The 17,446-nt window shown below is 41.8% G+C and overlaps 1 protein-coding gene across 1 annotated transcript in view; it reads left to right on the plus strand.

Annotated features, from left to right (window-relative positions):
• CFAP53 (cilia and flagella associated protein 53) overlaps nucleotides 1-16,605 on the plus strand; it is a 35,854-nt gene extending 19,249 nt beyond the window's left edge. Inside the window, exons 7-11 of the mRNA XM_038743417.1 lie at nucleotides 3,487-3,790; nucleotides 6,630-6,848; nucleotides 9,680-9,896; nucleotides 14,333-14,435; nucleotides 15,921-16,605. Of these exons, the coding sequence (XP_038599345.1) occupies nucleotides 3,487-3,790; nucleotides 6,630-6,848; nucleotides 9,680-9,896; nucleotides 14,333-14,435; nucleotides 15,921-16,155 (1,078 nt within the window). The 3' untranslated portion in view covers nucleotides 16,156-16,605. The remainder of the gene's footprint in view (nucleotides 1-3,486; nucleotides 3,791-6,629; nucleotides 6,849-9,679; nucleotides 9,897-14,332; nucleotides 14,436-15,920) is intronic.
• Nucleotides 16,606-17,446: the final 841 nt, after the last annotated feature.

The following is a 17,446-nucleotide window of genomic DNA, read 5'->3' on the forward strand; positions in this document are numbered from 1 at the left end:
GCAGAGCACTGTACTAAGCCCTTGGAAAGTACAATTCAGCAACAGATAGAGACGATCCCTACCCAACAACGGGCTCACAGTCTAGAAGGGGGAGACAGACAACAAAACAAAGCAAGTAGACAGGCATCACTAGCATCAAAATGGTCAGTCAGAGATGGGAAGTTCAGCCTCTACTTTGGATTCTTCAAACAAAGGACCAGTGCAAACACCAACTCTGGCTCCTTTCCTTGACGGCATTCTCAAGTGGTGTGCCCAATGAGTTTCCAATTGGTTTCCAGCCATCAGACCTAAAGATTCAAGCTATGAGTGACCTTCAGCCATTTCAAAGACTGAGGACTACAGAATGAAAATGAGAAGATGGCTAAATAATGTCTATATTTAAAAAATGGGTCCATTTTCATGCTTGCACTCACAAAAACTGAATTTTAACTCATCTGATGTAGACATCTGTGATGACTTGGAAAAGACTTCTAGATCTGTTTTCTAATCTAGATCTGTCTTCTAGATCTGTGTTTTCTAATTTGTAAATTGGATATGCCCAAAGAGTGGAGTCAGTGATGATAGTGTCATTTCTAATTTTTTAAATGGTATTTGTTAAGCACATACTACATGCCAGGCACTGTACTGAGCACTGGGGTAGAAGCAAGCTAATCAGGTTGGACACAGTCCATGTTCCACATGGGACTCACAGTCTTAATCCCCACTTCTCAGTTGGGGTAACTGAGGGACAGAAAAGATAAAGTGACTTGCCCAAGGTCATCCAGTATTCAAGTGGCAGAAAGGGGAATAGAACCCAGGTCCTTCTGATTCCCAGGCCTGTGCTCTATCCACGAGGCCATGCTGATTCATGACTATCCCACTCTGCCCCTCTAGACTGTAAACTCATTATGGGCAGGGAATATGTTGGCTAATTCTGTTAAATTGTACTCTCCCAAGCGCCTAGTGTTCTGGACATAGTAAGTTCTCAGTAAATGCCACTGATTGATGGATTAATCATCTGCTGTTAACCAGTGTTTTTATCTTGAGGCCTTGGTCACAAGTTGCCTTATGAATTTAAGTTTTAAAAGAATCTCCTCGGATCTTGGTATTCCTTTTCCCTCTCTGTCCCCTCTTCGAACATTTCTTCTGGTGATCTCACCTACCATTTGCTGGTATGGATGTTCCCCCAGCTCTTATTCCTCTAGAGCTGCATCTTCTCTCTGTCTCTTAGATCATATTAATTCACATGGTTCTAGCTAATTCATATGGGTACTTAGCTCTCAAATGCATCACTTCTCTCTCCCTCTATGTCATATCTCTCTGCCTAGGTGAGAACTCAATTTCAATCAATCAATCAATCATTAGTATTTATTAAGTGCTTATTACAAGCAGAGGGCTGAACTACACGCTTGGGAAGTGTATAATACCATGGAGTTGGAAGATGAAATTCGTGCCCTACCGGATGGGGAGGCAGACGCTAAAATCAGTTACAGATAGGGGAAGGAGTTGAGCATATAAGGGATATGCATACAAGTGTGATCAATCAATCGGTAGTGTTTGAGTGCTTACTATGTGCAGAGCTCTATACTAAGTGCAGGGGAGAGTATACCGCAAGAGTTGGCTGACATGTTCCCTGCCCACCTTCACTTCATCTTCATAAGACAAAGACACAGACCTTTATTTTCCTTTTTAAATAATCCTAAAAACCCCTTATTCCCTACCCTATCCTTTCATTCTATTGGAAGGCAGCATGGCCTAATGGCAAGAACATGGGTTTGGGAGTCAAAAGGTCATGTGTTCTAATCCCAGATCCACCATTTGTCTGCTGTGTGAACTTGGACAAGTCACTTCACTTCTCTGTGCTTCAGTTACCTCATCTGTAAAATGAGGATTAAGTATGTGAGCCTCATGTGGGACAGGGACTATGTCTAACCCGATTACCTTCTATCTACCCCAGCACTTAGAAGAGTGCTTGACACATAATAAGCACTTAACAAATACCATAATTGTTATTATTATTATTTTTATTCCAGATTCTCAGGCTCACAATTTTAGTGTCATCTTCCAGGTGTTTCTATTGTTCCTACATCCAGATGTTGGAAAAATATTGTTTTTCCCTCCCACTCATCTAGTGGAGTTCTTCTTTCTCACACTCAAACCCCTTCATCTTATAATAATAACAATAATAATAATAATGGCATTTGTTAAGTGCTTACTATGTGCCAAGCACTGTTCTAAGCACTGGGGTAGATACAAGGTAATCAGGTTGTCCCACGTTGGGGCTCACAGTCTCAATCCCTATTTTACAGATGAGGTAACTGAGGCACAGAGAAGTTAAGTGACTTGCCCAAAGTCACACAGCTGACAAGTGGCAGTCGGGATTAGAGCCCACAGCCTCTGACTCCCAAGCCTGTGCTCTTTCCACTAAGCCATGCTGCTCTCCCTTGGACTATCGCAAACTCCCACTAACGAACCTCTCTCCCTCCAACCTGCTGCTACTTTATGTTAAAACCAAAATAACCTTCTTTAAGCACTATATCAGGTAAAAAAACAAAAACAAAATAGGAGTTTAAAACGTCTATGTAATTTAACAGGAACACTTTCAATTAAAAAAAAAAAACTAGCCTAGTGTAATAAAGTCTGAGGGGGAGGCGGAGGAGGAGGAAGTGGAAGGAACACAGGGCTAGGAACCAGAAGACCTAGGATACAGTCCCAGTTACCTGCCATTGGCCTGCTGCGGGACCATGGACAAGTCACTGGCCACTCTGGGCCTCAGTTTCCTCATCTGTAAAATGGTGAAAAAATAGATTGGGAGCCCTATGTGGGACAAGGACAGTGTGCCATCTGATAACTTTGTATCTGCCCCAGCGCTTAGCACAGTGATTAAAAATGCCATAATTATTATTATTGGTAGTAGTTGTACTAATTGTAGCCTCTGTTGAGCACCTATGGAGTGTGGTGCACTCTACAAAAATGCTTAGGAAGCCCAAAACAAGGAAGTGACACATTACCTGCCCACAAGGAGCCTATCCTTTTAGAAATAACATGGCCTAGTGGAAGGAGCACAGGCCTTTAAATCAGAGGACCTGGGTTCTAGTGACGGCTTTGCCACTTACCTGCTATGTGATCCTGAGCAAGCCGCTTAACTTCTCTGTGCCTCAATCTCCTCATCTGCATAATGGGAATTTAATACCTGTTCTCCCTCCCACTTAGACTGTGAGCTCCATATAGGCCAGGGACTGTGTCCAATCTGATTAACTTCTATCTACCCCAGCGCTTAGGACAGTGTTTATCACAGAGTAAGCATTTAACAAATAACACAATTTTTCATCATTATTATTATCATGCTCTAGCTAAAAACTATATGTATTCTAAATTTCACATGGTTGAAACTCAAAATTATTATACTAGACTCAGGAGACACATATTGCTATCAAATTTGTTCTAAGGATGCTCTCCAGACAAGTTTGTTCATTTTTTGTTTCTTTTTTCCTTATCGTCCTTTAGAGAAGAATGTGAGACGCTGCGTGAAATTTTGAAGCAGACTCATGCTAAGGAGGTGGATGCAGATCGCAAGGTCCAGCTGGCACTTAAAGAGGAACTAAAGAAACAAAAGCAGAGAGAAGAAGAGCTATTCAGAGAGCTCTGGGAAGAGGACAGATTAGCCAAGGACAGGCGAGAAGCTGAAGAGGCTGAGAAACGAGCAAGAAAAGGGGAAAAAAGCATTCTTGGTTTGAATGCCCAAATAGCCGAACATGAAGCTCAAAAAAGAGAAGCCCAGCGCCTGAAGGAAGAAGAGGGCCAATTACTGGTAGCTTTTTATTTTGATTTCTCCCTTTCCTGAGAGGATATTTTACAGAGCTATACACACGCATTACCCTCATGCTTGCATCACTATGTATCGTCATGATTTCTAAAATATCGACTTGGGGGATTAAGGACTTTGAGGACTTAAAAGGTTTTGCAGTTCAAAACTTTTCTCAATTTGCCCTTTCCAGATTTGAGAATTCATTCTGAAATCATTAGTCCTAGATTTCTAAAAAGTCTCCAGGGCTTGATGAAGTCCAAAATATCACCCAGCCCTCTCAACCCACTGTAGAAGACAATTGCAAGTATCTGCAGAAGGGAGTTTTTCTTCTGGGGCTCACAGTTAATAGAGAAGCAACCGGTTTAGTTGATAGAGCATGGTCCCGGGAGTCAGGTGAACCTGTGTTCTAATCCCAGCTCCACCACTTTTCTGCTCTATGACCTTGGGCAAGTCAGTTACCTTCTCTGTGCTTCAGTTACCTCATCTGCAAAATGGGGATTAAGCTTGTGAGCCCTCTGTGTCCAACCTGATTATCTCATATCTACCCATGTGCTTAGTACAGTGTCTGGCCCATAGTAAGCACAGTTAGTAATGGTAATAGTAATAATAATAATATCCCCATGGCTTCAAGGCAGTCATTTCTTTCCCGAGTCCCCTAGGCAAGTCAGATGTACATACTTATTTCTCAGAGCTCTGATCCCTGGTGCTACCTTCACATCTGCTGAGACAGGAGAGGGTGGTTGCAGGTGGATAAGGTGGAGACCCCCCCGGAAAAACTGCCTCAACTTCTTTATTCAGAAGTTGGTGAAATGAAAGAGAATGGCCACCTAGGCAAGTGAAAGACACACTAGAATGGGATTTCCTCAGCACATTTCATTTTCCTCCAACATGAGTGGGATCCCTGCAGCACTCATATACTGGCTTCATTGTGGATTAATAGGCAACTGTTGGCAATAAAGTTGACTTATTGAGTTACAAATTGCAGGGCTTAGTTACATGATATAAGCACACACAAACAAAAATAAACAGTAACACAATTCAAGGAGGGATTGAGGGATTTAGTGGGGATTCAGTTTACAGTGAATCATTGGCAATCGTGCTCCATATCCTGCCTGGCCCGGCACTTGCTATTAAATATGATGTGCAACTTCCATAGTGCTCAGTACAGTACTCTGCACACAGAAAGTGCTCTGTAAATACAATTGACTGAATGAATGAATACAAAGCTATTGTTTGGTCGCCTTTTCATTATGGTTTCTGCTGTACTCAGAGCAGGGAAAAAAGCCACCTCAGATCATAACCAGGGTAGACTAGCTAAAAAGACATTGCTGAGGTTTCTGGAGGGTAACCTGATGCTTTCTTTCACCTGATGATTCCAAGAATGAAATGAACCAAAGTCCAGCCCTGGAATCCCCCAGACCCACAAACACAGTTAGTTAGGCCCTACCATGTGCTTTGATTGCACAATTTCCACATAACACAATGGAAGAATTACAGAAGGTTCTTCTGTCAACATGAGTCCGTTCTGGCATAGCATGAGCTATAATTACTGAAGGCACACGAAGATTTCAGTGTAGGAAGAACTAAAGTTTAAATCAGCCAAGGTGTGATACTATTATGCTTTCCAGCCTCTGGCTTGGTTTTATTGTAATAGTAATAATAATAACGATGGCATTTGTTAAGCACTTACTGTGTGCCAAGCACTGTTCTGAGCACTGAGGGGATACAAAGTAATCAGATTATCCCACATGGGGCTCACAGTCTTAATCCCCATTTTACAGATGAGGTAACTGAGGCACAGAGAAGTTAAGTGACCTGCCCAAAGTCACACAGCTGACAAGTGGAGGAGCTGGGATTAGAACCCATGACCTCTGACTTCCAAGCCTGTGCTCTTTCCACTCAGCTATGCTGCTTCACCATATGGCTTCATTGTGTTTTAACAACTTTATAGTTTTTAATGCCATAAAATAGCAGTGAGTGCCAAGGCCATGAAGCACTGTAAGAATAGTGGACATTAAGATTAGAATTTGAATAGAAAAATGTCAGTCATGGTGGTTTCTTCAACCCTTCTACTCCTCTACTCATTACTTTTGAGTCAGTGGTTACTATAATGTGATTTTCCTGTAATATGAGGTCCTTCAAAAACATAACTGACATATAGAGAAAAGACTGTTCTTGAATAAGGTCCTAGAAATTTGGCTTCCCGACAGGGCTTCCAGGGCCAGCAATGACTACGAGTCTTCTCCAGCCAAAATGTGAATTGCAAATTAGGAAGTCACTGCAGAGCCCTCTTTGCCAGCCCACTTTTGTGACCCCTAGCCTCCTTCTACCCCCAAAATTGGATTTGGTAGCTAATGCAAACGTTTGGTGCCCACTCCCATCTTTAAAGGCTCACCCCACCCTCAACTACTCTCAAGCGCTTCCACCCAATAATTTTTTTGTTCTTGATGCTTGACTGGATCATCTGCAGTGGGGACAGGCAAAGTGGGAAATGAGGGAAGGAAGATTCAAGAAGCAAAGAAAGAGGAGCAAAATGCAATAACCTATTTCCAAGAAATTTTTTTGGTTATTGTTTTTGGATACTCGAGTAGTTTCTGTTTCCATTTTCAGAGTCTGAGCACCATACCGATACATCATTATGAGAGATGTAATTATTTCCTGTCGATTTAAATAGCCCTTGTGTATGTTCTGTTTATCTGTCCAATATAGATGTGGAGATTTGAGCTTCTTTTCTAAAAGGTCCATTACAATCCATCATGTTTCACTTCTTAAATTAACATTTAACTTAACTTTCCCCAACCACTGAGTGAACCTGCTAGCAGAGTATGTCTGTTGCTTTTAGGAACAGGAAAAAACACTGATGAAACTAGAGGACGAGAAAGCTCAGAAGGAGAAGGTGCGGAAACAGCAGGAAATCAGAGACATGTTCGAGAAATCAGTCCGAGAGAAGATGGAACGGGTTCAGCGGGAACAGCAAGATGAGCTTAATTTAGATATGGAGCTCATAGGACAGGCTCTCCAAGGATTAGAGTCAGAAGCTAAGGAAAAAAGACTAAAAAGAGTAAGGCCGTCATCTACAGCCACCCCTGGCCCCACCTCCAACTTTTTAAAATGATTTTGACCCCTTTCTCACCTTCCTTCTCTCCTTTTCCATGCCCACTCTAATCCTCAGAGACTTCAACATCCACATGGATGTCCCTGGTGATTCCTCTGCTGCCCACCTTCTATCTCTCCTTGATGCTGCCAACCTCCTGCTCCACCCCACCTCGCCCACTAACTAACTTGGTCACACCCTCGACCTCATCAGCTCCTACTGCTGTATTATCTCCACCCTCACCAACTCTGAAATCCCTCTCTCTGACCATAACCTTCTCGCCTGCCTCCTCACTCACACTCCCCTCCCTGAAAATCTATATTACTACCCCACAGAGATCTCTGCTCTCACTACCCCATCCATCTCTCTCAGCGCCTCACACCCCAGCTCGCCTCCCTATCCACTCTACCCATTCTTGATGACCAAATTACTGCTCTCAACTCCATCCTCTCTACTCAACTCAACTCGCTTGCTCCCCTTTCCCTTCTCTGCTCTTGCACCACTAACCCACAGCCTTGGATCACTGCCACTGTCCGCTTCCTTCACTCTTATGCTCGAGCTGCTGAACGCTGCTGGTGAAAGTCTGAACACCAAGCCAACCTTGTTCACTTTAAGTCTATCCTTTCCTGCCTTAACTCTGCCCTCTCTTCTGCCAGGCAAAACTATTTTTCCTCCCTTATTGACACCCATGCCCATCATCCCCATCAGCTGTTCCGTACATTTAACTCCCTCCTCAGGTCCCCTGTTCCTCCCCCTCCTTCATCCCTCACCCCCAATGATCTGGCCTCCTACTTCATTGGTAAAATTAGTTCCATCAGGTCTGAGCTCCCCAAAGTCACCCCTCCCCGTTCTCCATCCCCCCTGCTCTCAACCCCTTCTGCTACTCTCCTATCCTTCCCAGCAGTATCTTCAGATGAGATCTCCTCGCTCCTCTCAAGCACTACTTCATCCACCTGTGCTTCAGACCCCATTCCCTCTCATCTTATTAAAACTCTCAACCCTTTCCTCTTCCTCTCCTTAACTTCCATCTTCAACCGCTCACTCTCCACTGGTTCCTTCCCTTCTGCCTTCAAACATACCCACATCTCCCTCATCTTAGAAAAACCCTCTCTTGACCCCACTGCCCCTTCTAGTTATTGCCCTATCTCCCTCCTACCCTTGCTTTCCAAACTCCTAGAATGAGTCATCTACACTCACTTACTTGAATTCCTCAACTCCAACTCTCTCCTAGACCCCCTCCAATCTGGCTTCCATCCCCGACACTCCAGCAAAACTGCCCTCTCAGATGTCACCAATGACCTCCTTCTTTCCAAATCCAATGGCTCCTACTCTATCCTAATCCTCCTTGACCTCTCTGCTGCCTTCAACACTGTGGACCATCCCCTTCTCCTCAACATGCTATCCAACTTTGGCTTCACAGACTCTGTCCTCTCCTGGTTCTCCTCTCCAGCCATTCATTCTCAGTCTCCTTTGTGGGCTCCTCCTCCCCCTCCCATCCCCTTACTGTAGGGGTTCCTCAAGGGTCAGTTCTTGGCCCCCTTCTGTTCCCTATCTACACTCAGTCCCTTGGTGAATTCATTCACTTCCACGGCTTCAACTATAATCTCTATGCTGATGACACCCAAATCTACATCTCTGCCCCTGCTCTCTCTCCCTCCCTTCAGGCTCATGTCTCCTCCTGCCTTCAAGACATCTCCATCTCTGCACACAGTAAATGCTCAATAAATGCCACTGATTGATCAATTGATTGATTAATTTATCCTCATTAAATTCTGAGAAGCTAGATGGTCTAGTGGAAAGAGGATGGGCCTGGGAGTTAGAGGACCTGGGTTCTAATCCCAGCTCCTCCACATACCAGCTGTGTGACATTGAACAAGTCACTTTACTTCTCTGTGCCTCAGTTACCTCATCTGTAAAATGGGGTCTGTGAGCCTTATATAGGAAAGAGACTATGTCCATCCTGGTTATCTTGTATCTACCCCAGTGTGTAATACAGTGCCTGGCTGATGATAGTATAAGAGCTTAACAAATGCCATAAAAAATCCTGGCTAAGTCAAGATAGGGCTCACCAGTTGTTCTCCATGTCCTCTATGGACAAGAGAAAATGAGCTTAAATTAAAGCTTGTGGGATTTTGGTTGGTTATTTGGAAAAACGTTTTGGCCCTCAAAGGGATCAAATACTAGAAGAAGGGTGGTGGAAGCTCCATCCCTGGAAATCTTTAATGGTCTTGGCATTTGACCATTTACATTGGAAGCATGAGGTCAGAGTAGATGTTCTGACAGAGTGTCTTCCAACTCTAATCCCCTGTGAGTTTATGAAGAAGGATGGAATTCAGTCTTAAATCACTACTTTTTAGGCTCCGTAATGAATTTCTGAAACAGAACCTAAAACTCTGACTTATTTAAGTGCTCTAACCACCAAGCATCCCTATTGAAAGACATAGGCAAATTCCATCCATCGTCACAGCAGTGATCTCTTAACTCAGGATACAAATATGGTCAATAGTTGGGTTTCACAAAGAAATCTTCTATATACACAATTTAAATGAAGTATTAAAATATTATCCTATTTCATAAAGCATCTTTGCATCTTGAAAAACAATATGAACTGTAATCTAATGCTCTGAAACAACATTAGTCCAAAATCAATCTTTTCCAACGTTATTATAATGTTAAACAGGATTATTTTAACTAAATTAATGTGAATGAAATCAAACTAAAATCCCTTTATACTTCTTATTTGGGGGACTGAGGCTTCATTATCAAAATATCTGAATCACCTCCCTTGTGTTCTGCAGGAAGTTCTGCTTAAGGAACAGAAGCTCTATCTGGAATACAAAGCCCAGCTGCTGGAAGAGGAGAAACTTCAGGAGAAAGAATTGGAACAAATAGTGAAGGCAGAGATGGAGAGATCATGGGCAAAGAAGGCTGAGCAATTAAGACTGGCAAAGGAAGCAAGAAAACAACTAATGAAAGACATTATGGATACCCGGCAGCTACAAATTCAAAAAAAGTGTAAGAAACTTAAGTACCGTAATATGTATGGATATAATTCCAATCTCTTAATCGCAGCAACTTTATAAAACCATACTATATCATGATTATGCTTTTTCTTCTCTTTGTTCTAATTAACCAACAAGGTTTTTCTCTAGATTATGGCAGGGAATGTGTCTACCAACTGTTACACTGTACTCTCCCAAGTGCTTAGAACAGTACACTCTGCACACAGTAAGTGCTCAGTAAATATGACTGATTGATGGAGAGCATGTTGTTTAAAGCACTCAAATATCTCCGTGGGAAAAATGCCAGGAGGCTTAGAAAGTCTCTTGACAATATTGGGAGAAATCTTAAAAGAAATTGGAAGTGACTGCAAAAGAGTGGTTGTTCTCCTGTTCCTCTATTATCATTAATAGTAATTTTTAAGTGCTCAATTATACCCTCTGCCCTACATAAAGTTCACAATCTAAGGGGAAGGGAGAACATGCATTTAATCCACATTTTCCAGACGAAGAAACTTAGGCACAGAGAAATTAAGTGACTTGTCCAAGATCACACCACAGGCAAGTGGTGGATCTGAGATTAGAACCCAGGCCTCCAGATTCCCAGGCTCAGTCTCTTTCTATTGGCATCGCTGTTTCTCTAGTGCTATAATCACAAGAGATGGATTTAAATTGTAATACAAAGAATTTGACACAGGCAGACTTCTAACTGCAGTGATTGTCAAAAACTAGAATGGTGATTAACTAGAAAGAATACTCACCTGGATGTAGTTTAAGTATGAACCTGCCCTATTGAGGTGGCTGAGCCTATGATTCTGTTCTTTCCTAGAACAAATGGGTTTACAAACGGCTGATACCTCTTTCACACAAAAATTCCTTTACAGGGAGCCTGAAGAGGCATTTTAGCTACATAGCCCTTTTTTGACTATCTTCAAATTTCACTGAGCATGCCTGAACTATACGAATATTGGGTCAGCTAGGAAATGCATCTCTTATGCAGGGATATATCCTTGGGGCAAATTCCAAGATCAATTCTCAAAATTGGGAGCCCTATTGCACTTGATCTAATCTCAAGATCCTAGTTTTAGAAAATAATTCCTGTTCCTAGTCATTATGGACATTTGGGCTAAGACCTGATGTTAAAGCTAAGGAGTTTTCCATATGCCAATCGTCAGCTACAGCCAGCATTTACTGACTCTGGTATCCTCTGGGTTCCAGGCATGTGCCAACCTGAAGCCTAGCCTATAGGCAAAGCCATTGGGTTGACAAATGCCTAGACCCCAAAGGATACCAGAACCCAAAGGATGGAAGCAGTGTAGTTTAGTGGATGGGACTGGAAGTCTGAGGGACATGGGTTCTAATCCCACCTCTGTGACTTGTCTACTTTGTGACCTTGGGCAGGTCACTTCATGTCTCTGTTCCTCAGTTACCTCATCTGTAAAATGGGGATTAAGACCATGAGCCCCATGTGGGACAGGGACCGTGCCTGACCTGACTATCTTGTATCTACCCTCAGTGATTAGTACAGTGCCTGGTACTTAATAAGTGTTTAACAGATACCACAGAAAACGTCACTCCCAATAGCCTGTGAGTCAGTCTTCAGGTTGACACCAAAGCCAGATCATCATCATCATCATCAATCGTATTTATTGAGCGCTTACTATGTGCAGAGCACTGTACTAAGCGCTTGGGAAGTACAAATTGGCAACATATAGAGACAGTCCCTACCAAACAGTGGGCTCACAGTCTAAAAGGGGGAGACAGAGAACAAAACCAAACATACTAACAGAATAAAATAAATAGAATAGATATGTACAAACAAAATAAATAAATAAATAAATAGAGTAAAAAATATGTACAAACATATATACATATATACAGCTGCTGTGGGGAAGGGAAGGAGGTAAGATGGGGGGGATGGAGAGGGGGACAAGGGGGAGAGGGAGAGGTGACATCTTTCAGATGTGAAGGATACCCTCTCTGGTTCCAGATAAGTACTGGTTCTTAGTGCAGAGTAGATGGAGAACCAGTCAAGCTCAAATTCTGCCAAAATCCCAGTCATCTGGTAGATGTGTTGATTTTCCAGCTGGCTACCATATATCAGGGAAAAGCTTCAGTTTCGTACTGGTTCGAGGAGCGTTCCCAAACCAACAACCTTGGAGTTTTCCCCACAAGCTTTTTATCAGCTGCCCTGTCTAACTCCACTATGCCCACCCCGCCTAGTAAACATCAAGCTGACAGATGAAAATATCAATCTCTGACTGAAATTATTCATGGAAATAAATCATAGAGAATAACTATAGAGAAGCAGTACGTCCTAGTGGATAGAGCACGGGCTCTAACTCCACTATGCCCACCCCGCCTAGTAAACATCAAGCTGACAGATGAAAATATCAATCTCTGACTGCAATTATTCATGGAAAAAAATCATAGAGAATAACAATAGAGAAGCAGTGTGTCCTAGTGGATAGAGCATGGGCCTGAGAGTCAGAAGGACCTGGGTTCTAATCTCCGCTCTGTCACTATTTTTTTAATGGTTTTTTTTATTGCTTACTATGTGCCAGACACTGTACTAAGTGATGGGGTAGATACAAGCTAATCACGTTGGACACAGTCCCTGTCCTTGTTAGGCTCACAGTCATAATCGTCATTTTACAGATGAGGTAACTGAGGCACAAAGAAGTTAAATGACTTGTCCAAGATCCACAAGTGGTGGAGCTGAGATCATCATCATCATCATCAATCGTATTTATTGAGCACTTACTATGTGCAGAGCACTGTACTAAGCACTTGGAAAGTACAAATTGGCCACATATACAGTCCCTACCCAACAGTGGGCTCACAGTCTAAAAGGGGGAGACGGAGAACAAAACCAAACATACTAACAAAATAAAATAGAATAGATATGTACAAGTAAAATAAATGAATAAACAGAGTAATAAATATGTACAAACATATATACATATAAACAGGTGCTGTGGGGAAGGGAAGGAGGTAAGATGTGGGGATGGAGAGGGGGACGAGGGGTCCTCCTGTCTTCCAGGCTGGTGCTCTGTCCACTAGGCCATGCTTCTTTTTTGCTGTATGATCTTGGGCAAGTCACTTAACTTCTCTGTGCCTCTGTTACCTCATCTGTAAATGGGCATTAAGACTGTGAAGTCCATATGGGACACTGACTGTGTCCAAACTAATTATCTTATCTACCCCACCACTTAGTACAGTGCCTGGCACCTAGAAAGCACTTAAATAGAATAGAAAAAAAACCTAGAATTTTTATATCCATAGATTCTAGGAGTGGAAGAGGTCCTAATCAACCAATTTGTGGTACTATTGAACACTTTCTGAATGCTAGGTTTATTGAGCATGAAGCACTGTAGTAAGTGCTTGGGAGGATACAACAGAAACAAGGCCCATGTTTCCTGCCCTTAGTGACCTGACAATATAATGGAGAGACAGACAGATAGACATATAGTTTTTTAAAATAGTAGGAGCAGGAGAAAGAACTGTCTGTAAACTCCTTATGGGCATGAATCATCTACAATTACTCTTTTGTACTGTACTCTCCCAAGTGCTTAGTACAGTGCTCTGCACACACAGTAGGCTCTCAGTAAATACCATGGATTGATGGATTGAAGTATATGTCAGAATGAAATAGCCGAATTAACAATAGCATGTATCATTCATTGTATGTAATTATTAAGGCTAGGCATAGCACTAAGACATTCCTAAGCATTAAGGGTGGCTACTGGGTTGACACATTTAGGGTACTACGAATTAAACAGGGAAGTCTTCCTGAAAGGTGGGATTTTAGATTGTAAAATTACTTTGGGCAAGGAATATGTACTCTCCCACCCACTTAGTACAGCGTTCTGCACATGGACAGTGCTCAATAAGTACCATTGATGATGATGATTTTAGGAAAGCTTTGAAGATGTGGAGATGACAAATTGGGAATGGAGAGGAAGCTGCAGGCTGGGGGAGAGTATGAGCAAAGGTCAGAGGTAGTAGGATCAAGAGGGAGGTAAATGACCTAGGAAGCAACAGTGTCCAAGCTGAGGAGTAGTGATTAAAGAGAGCCAGTATGAAACATGGACAGAACTATGATGAGCCTTGAAGCCAATGTAAAGGAGTGTCTGCTTGATGCAGAGGGAGGTGAGTAGCCAATGGGGGTTTCTAATGAGTGGAGAGGCATCAGCTGAGTGGTGTTTCAAGATGATCCGTCCAAGCAGAGAGGAGTGTGAACTGAAGAGAGGAGAGGCTGGAGATAGGAAAACCAGCGAGGAGGCTTATACAGTCTCGAAAGATCTTCAGGCCAATTGTCCCGCAGCCAGACAGGACCTTACCTAAGCCATCCCTCAAATAATGGCAAGCCATTATTTTGCTTGTAAAACTTGTGTTTCGGACCATTGATATCCTGAAGGTTGGAAATGAATTTACTTTTATCTTTTTCAGTGGAAATAAATGCAAAACAGCAAGAAGAACTAGCTCAGGAGCAAGAACAAATTGAAGAAAGTCTTAAAAAACTTAACCAGGAAGAAATGGAACATAATGCGAGGTACAATAACACTCTTTCTCTGCTTTCTTATAGTGAAAAGAATGCTATTTATTATCCACTCAGCTCATTATGAATTTGGCACAGATGATTATTCATAGTACTCTTCTCCCAAATCAAGATGAGGTGGTTTTGTCCCTATTTAGAACTGAAAAACAAGGGCTGCCTTTAAAGAGCACTAACTCTGACAGCTAAGGCCCTCTTCCTCCTACCTTCCCCTCATCTTTCTTTTCTCTCTTTACAAACAAGTGCTGACAAAACTGGCAGATCGTGGACTCCAGCAATGTTAGAGCAAGACCCTTTTCCTTGGGTCATGTCTGTGTTTCTGCCTACCAATTCGTGCCTGATCTTATGTCCCTTTTCTCTCTCTCTATTTATGGCATTCATTAAGCACTTACTATGAGTTGAGCACTATTCTAAACACTGGGGTAAATACAAGTTTTCAAGTCAAACTTCACTCTCTCCCCATTGGGATGTACATCGGGCGCGTCTCAGCCCTTCATGTTGTCCCAAGCCAAGCTTCCACCTGTCTTATTTTCTACTGAAAACAAGAGAGAATCCACACATAAAAATAAGTGTAACTCTCATAAGGATATACCAAATGTCATTTCTAACAGATCATAATGCAGTCAATCACTGAATTTCTCTGTGCCACAGTTACCTCTTCAGTAAAATAGAGAAAAGGCTGTGGGATATGGTCCGTGTCCAACTTGAGTAGTGTGTATTTACCCAGCATTTAGTACAGTGCCTGGCATAGTGTGTATTTACCCAGCTGGCACATAGCGCTCCACAAATACTACATATATATATGTAGTATATATATATATACAGCTAAGGCCCTCAGAAAGTCTTTCTACTTAACTCATAGCAGTCATTCCTATACCCCTGTGAAGAAGGTAGAAGAAATTTTAAACGGTGGCCCCAATCAATCCATCTATTGTATTTATTGAGTGCTTACTAAGTGCAGAGCACTGTATTAAGCAATTGAGAAAGCACAATACCACAAAATTAACAGTCACATTCCCTGCCCACAATGAGCTTACAGTCTAGACCATGGAGTTACCTGAGCAGATCATTTGACCTCAGAAAGACATCTTCATTACTTCTAAGAAGGGAGGGTCTTTTACACTCTTCTCCCAGTCTAGGCTTGAACCTATGGATTCTTCATGGATTATGTATTCATCCTTCTGTTTTTTCCTTCTGTCCCCTCCTTTCTCATCTCCCCCAACCTCCGGCCAGTTGTGTTTGGGAATGTCAAGCATGATAAAAATGGATCCGGGAACTTTCTGAAGTGCAATGTTTCCTGTAAAATTGGCATTATATATAATTGATTATTTTAAGGGGTTTTTTTTGGACTTACTTGCTAATCAGCTTTAATGGCAGGAAGAATCATTTGACTTTGCAGAAGAGGATCGGAGAGCGGTATGCAAAGGGAATCTGAATGCTCCACTTTCAGATTTTGCATCCTGACATTTCTATTATTTCTAGACGAGCCCACCTGGCCATGGAGTACCGGGAGCATCTGAAAGCTCAAATAGCCCACCAAGAGCAGGCCCGGACCACAGCCAAAGAAGAGGAGTGGAGAGAATATGAAGAGGGACTAGAGGCAGAAAAGGCTTATGATGAGAAAATTAAACAAGTTATTTTGAGCCAGGATATTAGTCCTAAAAACATCCACCCCATGCGAAGAACAACTTTTGCTGAATCTCCAACATTGTCTTGAAATCAATATTAATGATTGATTTTTAGTTCACTGTTCCAATATATCTAAAGATCCTGTAGTTGATTTATAACTTCCTCCTACTTCATGGATGAACTTTCTTTTCTTCCAGCTCTTCCATGAAGTTCTTTTTAAATAACAAATCCCAGAAATTGTTTTCTTTTTCGTTAAATGAGTCTTTTCTCATTTGTGCAAGTTGGAGAGGGTATTAATTTGAAAAATCAAATTTTAAAAGACATTGAATTCTGATCGAGGATGATGGAAATATTATTTAATTAAATATTATGACATATTTTGCCCAACCAAGAATACACAACTGATGAGAAAAAATGGAAACTGAATGTTGTCAGTTTTTTAAGATTTATAACTAAGCCCAAGGAAATAAAGTTAATCAGAATATAAACTTGCTCACATTTGCCATCCTGTGCCTTTCTGAGGATTATTTAATACTTGTGTCTTCCAAGATTGTACTTAAATTCATAAAATAAACTTTGGTTCTATTTCCAAGGGAAAAAAATGGTGATGATGGAAAGAAGGACATTGATTCAATCATATTTATTGAATGCTTACTGTGTGCTGTGTGCAGAGCACTTTACTAAGCGCTTGGAAAGTACAATTCAGCAACAAATACAGACAATGTGGGCCCAAGAACAGGCTCACAGTCTAGAAACATGTGTGGGTGATTTGCTTTGAAGAATATCCAGTGGTTTATATAGTATCATTCAGTGGATTTTGTTTCCATCACAGAAACATAGTATAGTGGGATTTGTTTTCAGTTACCGTCTTGAGCTGTCAAGACAATGTACACACCTTTTTCATATGCAGGCCCCAAATACCTTCACTAATCTGTATTTTCTAACATAAAATTCTTATTAGAGAGAAAATGCATGCATTTTTTTCTTTTTGTGGTATTTGCGAAGTGCTTACAATGTGCCAGGCACTATGTTAAGTGCTAGGATAGATACAAGCTAATCAAGTTGGACACAGTCCATGATCCACAAGGGACTCAAAGTCATAATCCCTATTTTACAGATGAGGTAACTGAGGCCCAGATAAATTAAATGTCCAGCCCAAGGTCACATAGCAGACAAGTGGTGGTTAGAATTAGAACCCAGGTCTTTTGGCTCTCAGGTCAGTGATTTTTCCACTAGGCCACACTGCTTTTCTATTTAATCAATTTAGAAACAATACTAGATAAGTTTTTTCTGAAATATTTGCACACCCAGAAAGCAATGTAGTCAGCAGCATCATCATCATCAATGGCATTAAGTTCTTACTGCGTTCAGAGTACTAT

The sequence above is a fragment of the Tachyglossus aculeatus genome, chromosome 3 (assembly GCF_015852505.1).
Source record: "Tachyglossus aculeatus isolate mTacAcu1 chromosome 3, mTacAcu1.pri, whole genome shotgun sequence".
NCBI classification, from domain to species: Eukaryota; Metazoa; Chordata; class Mammalia; order Monotremata; family Tachyglossidae; genus Tachyglossus; species Tachyglossus aculeatus.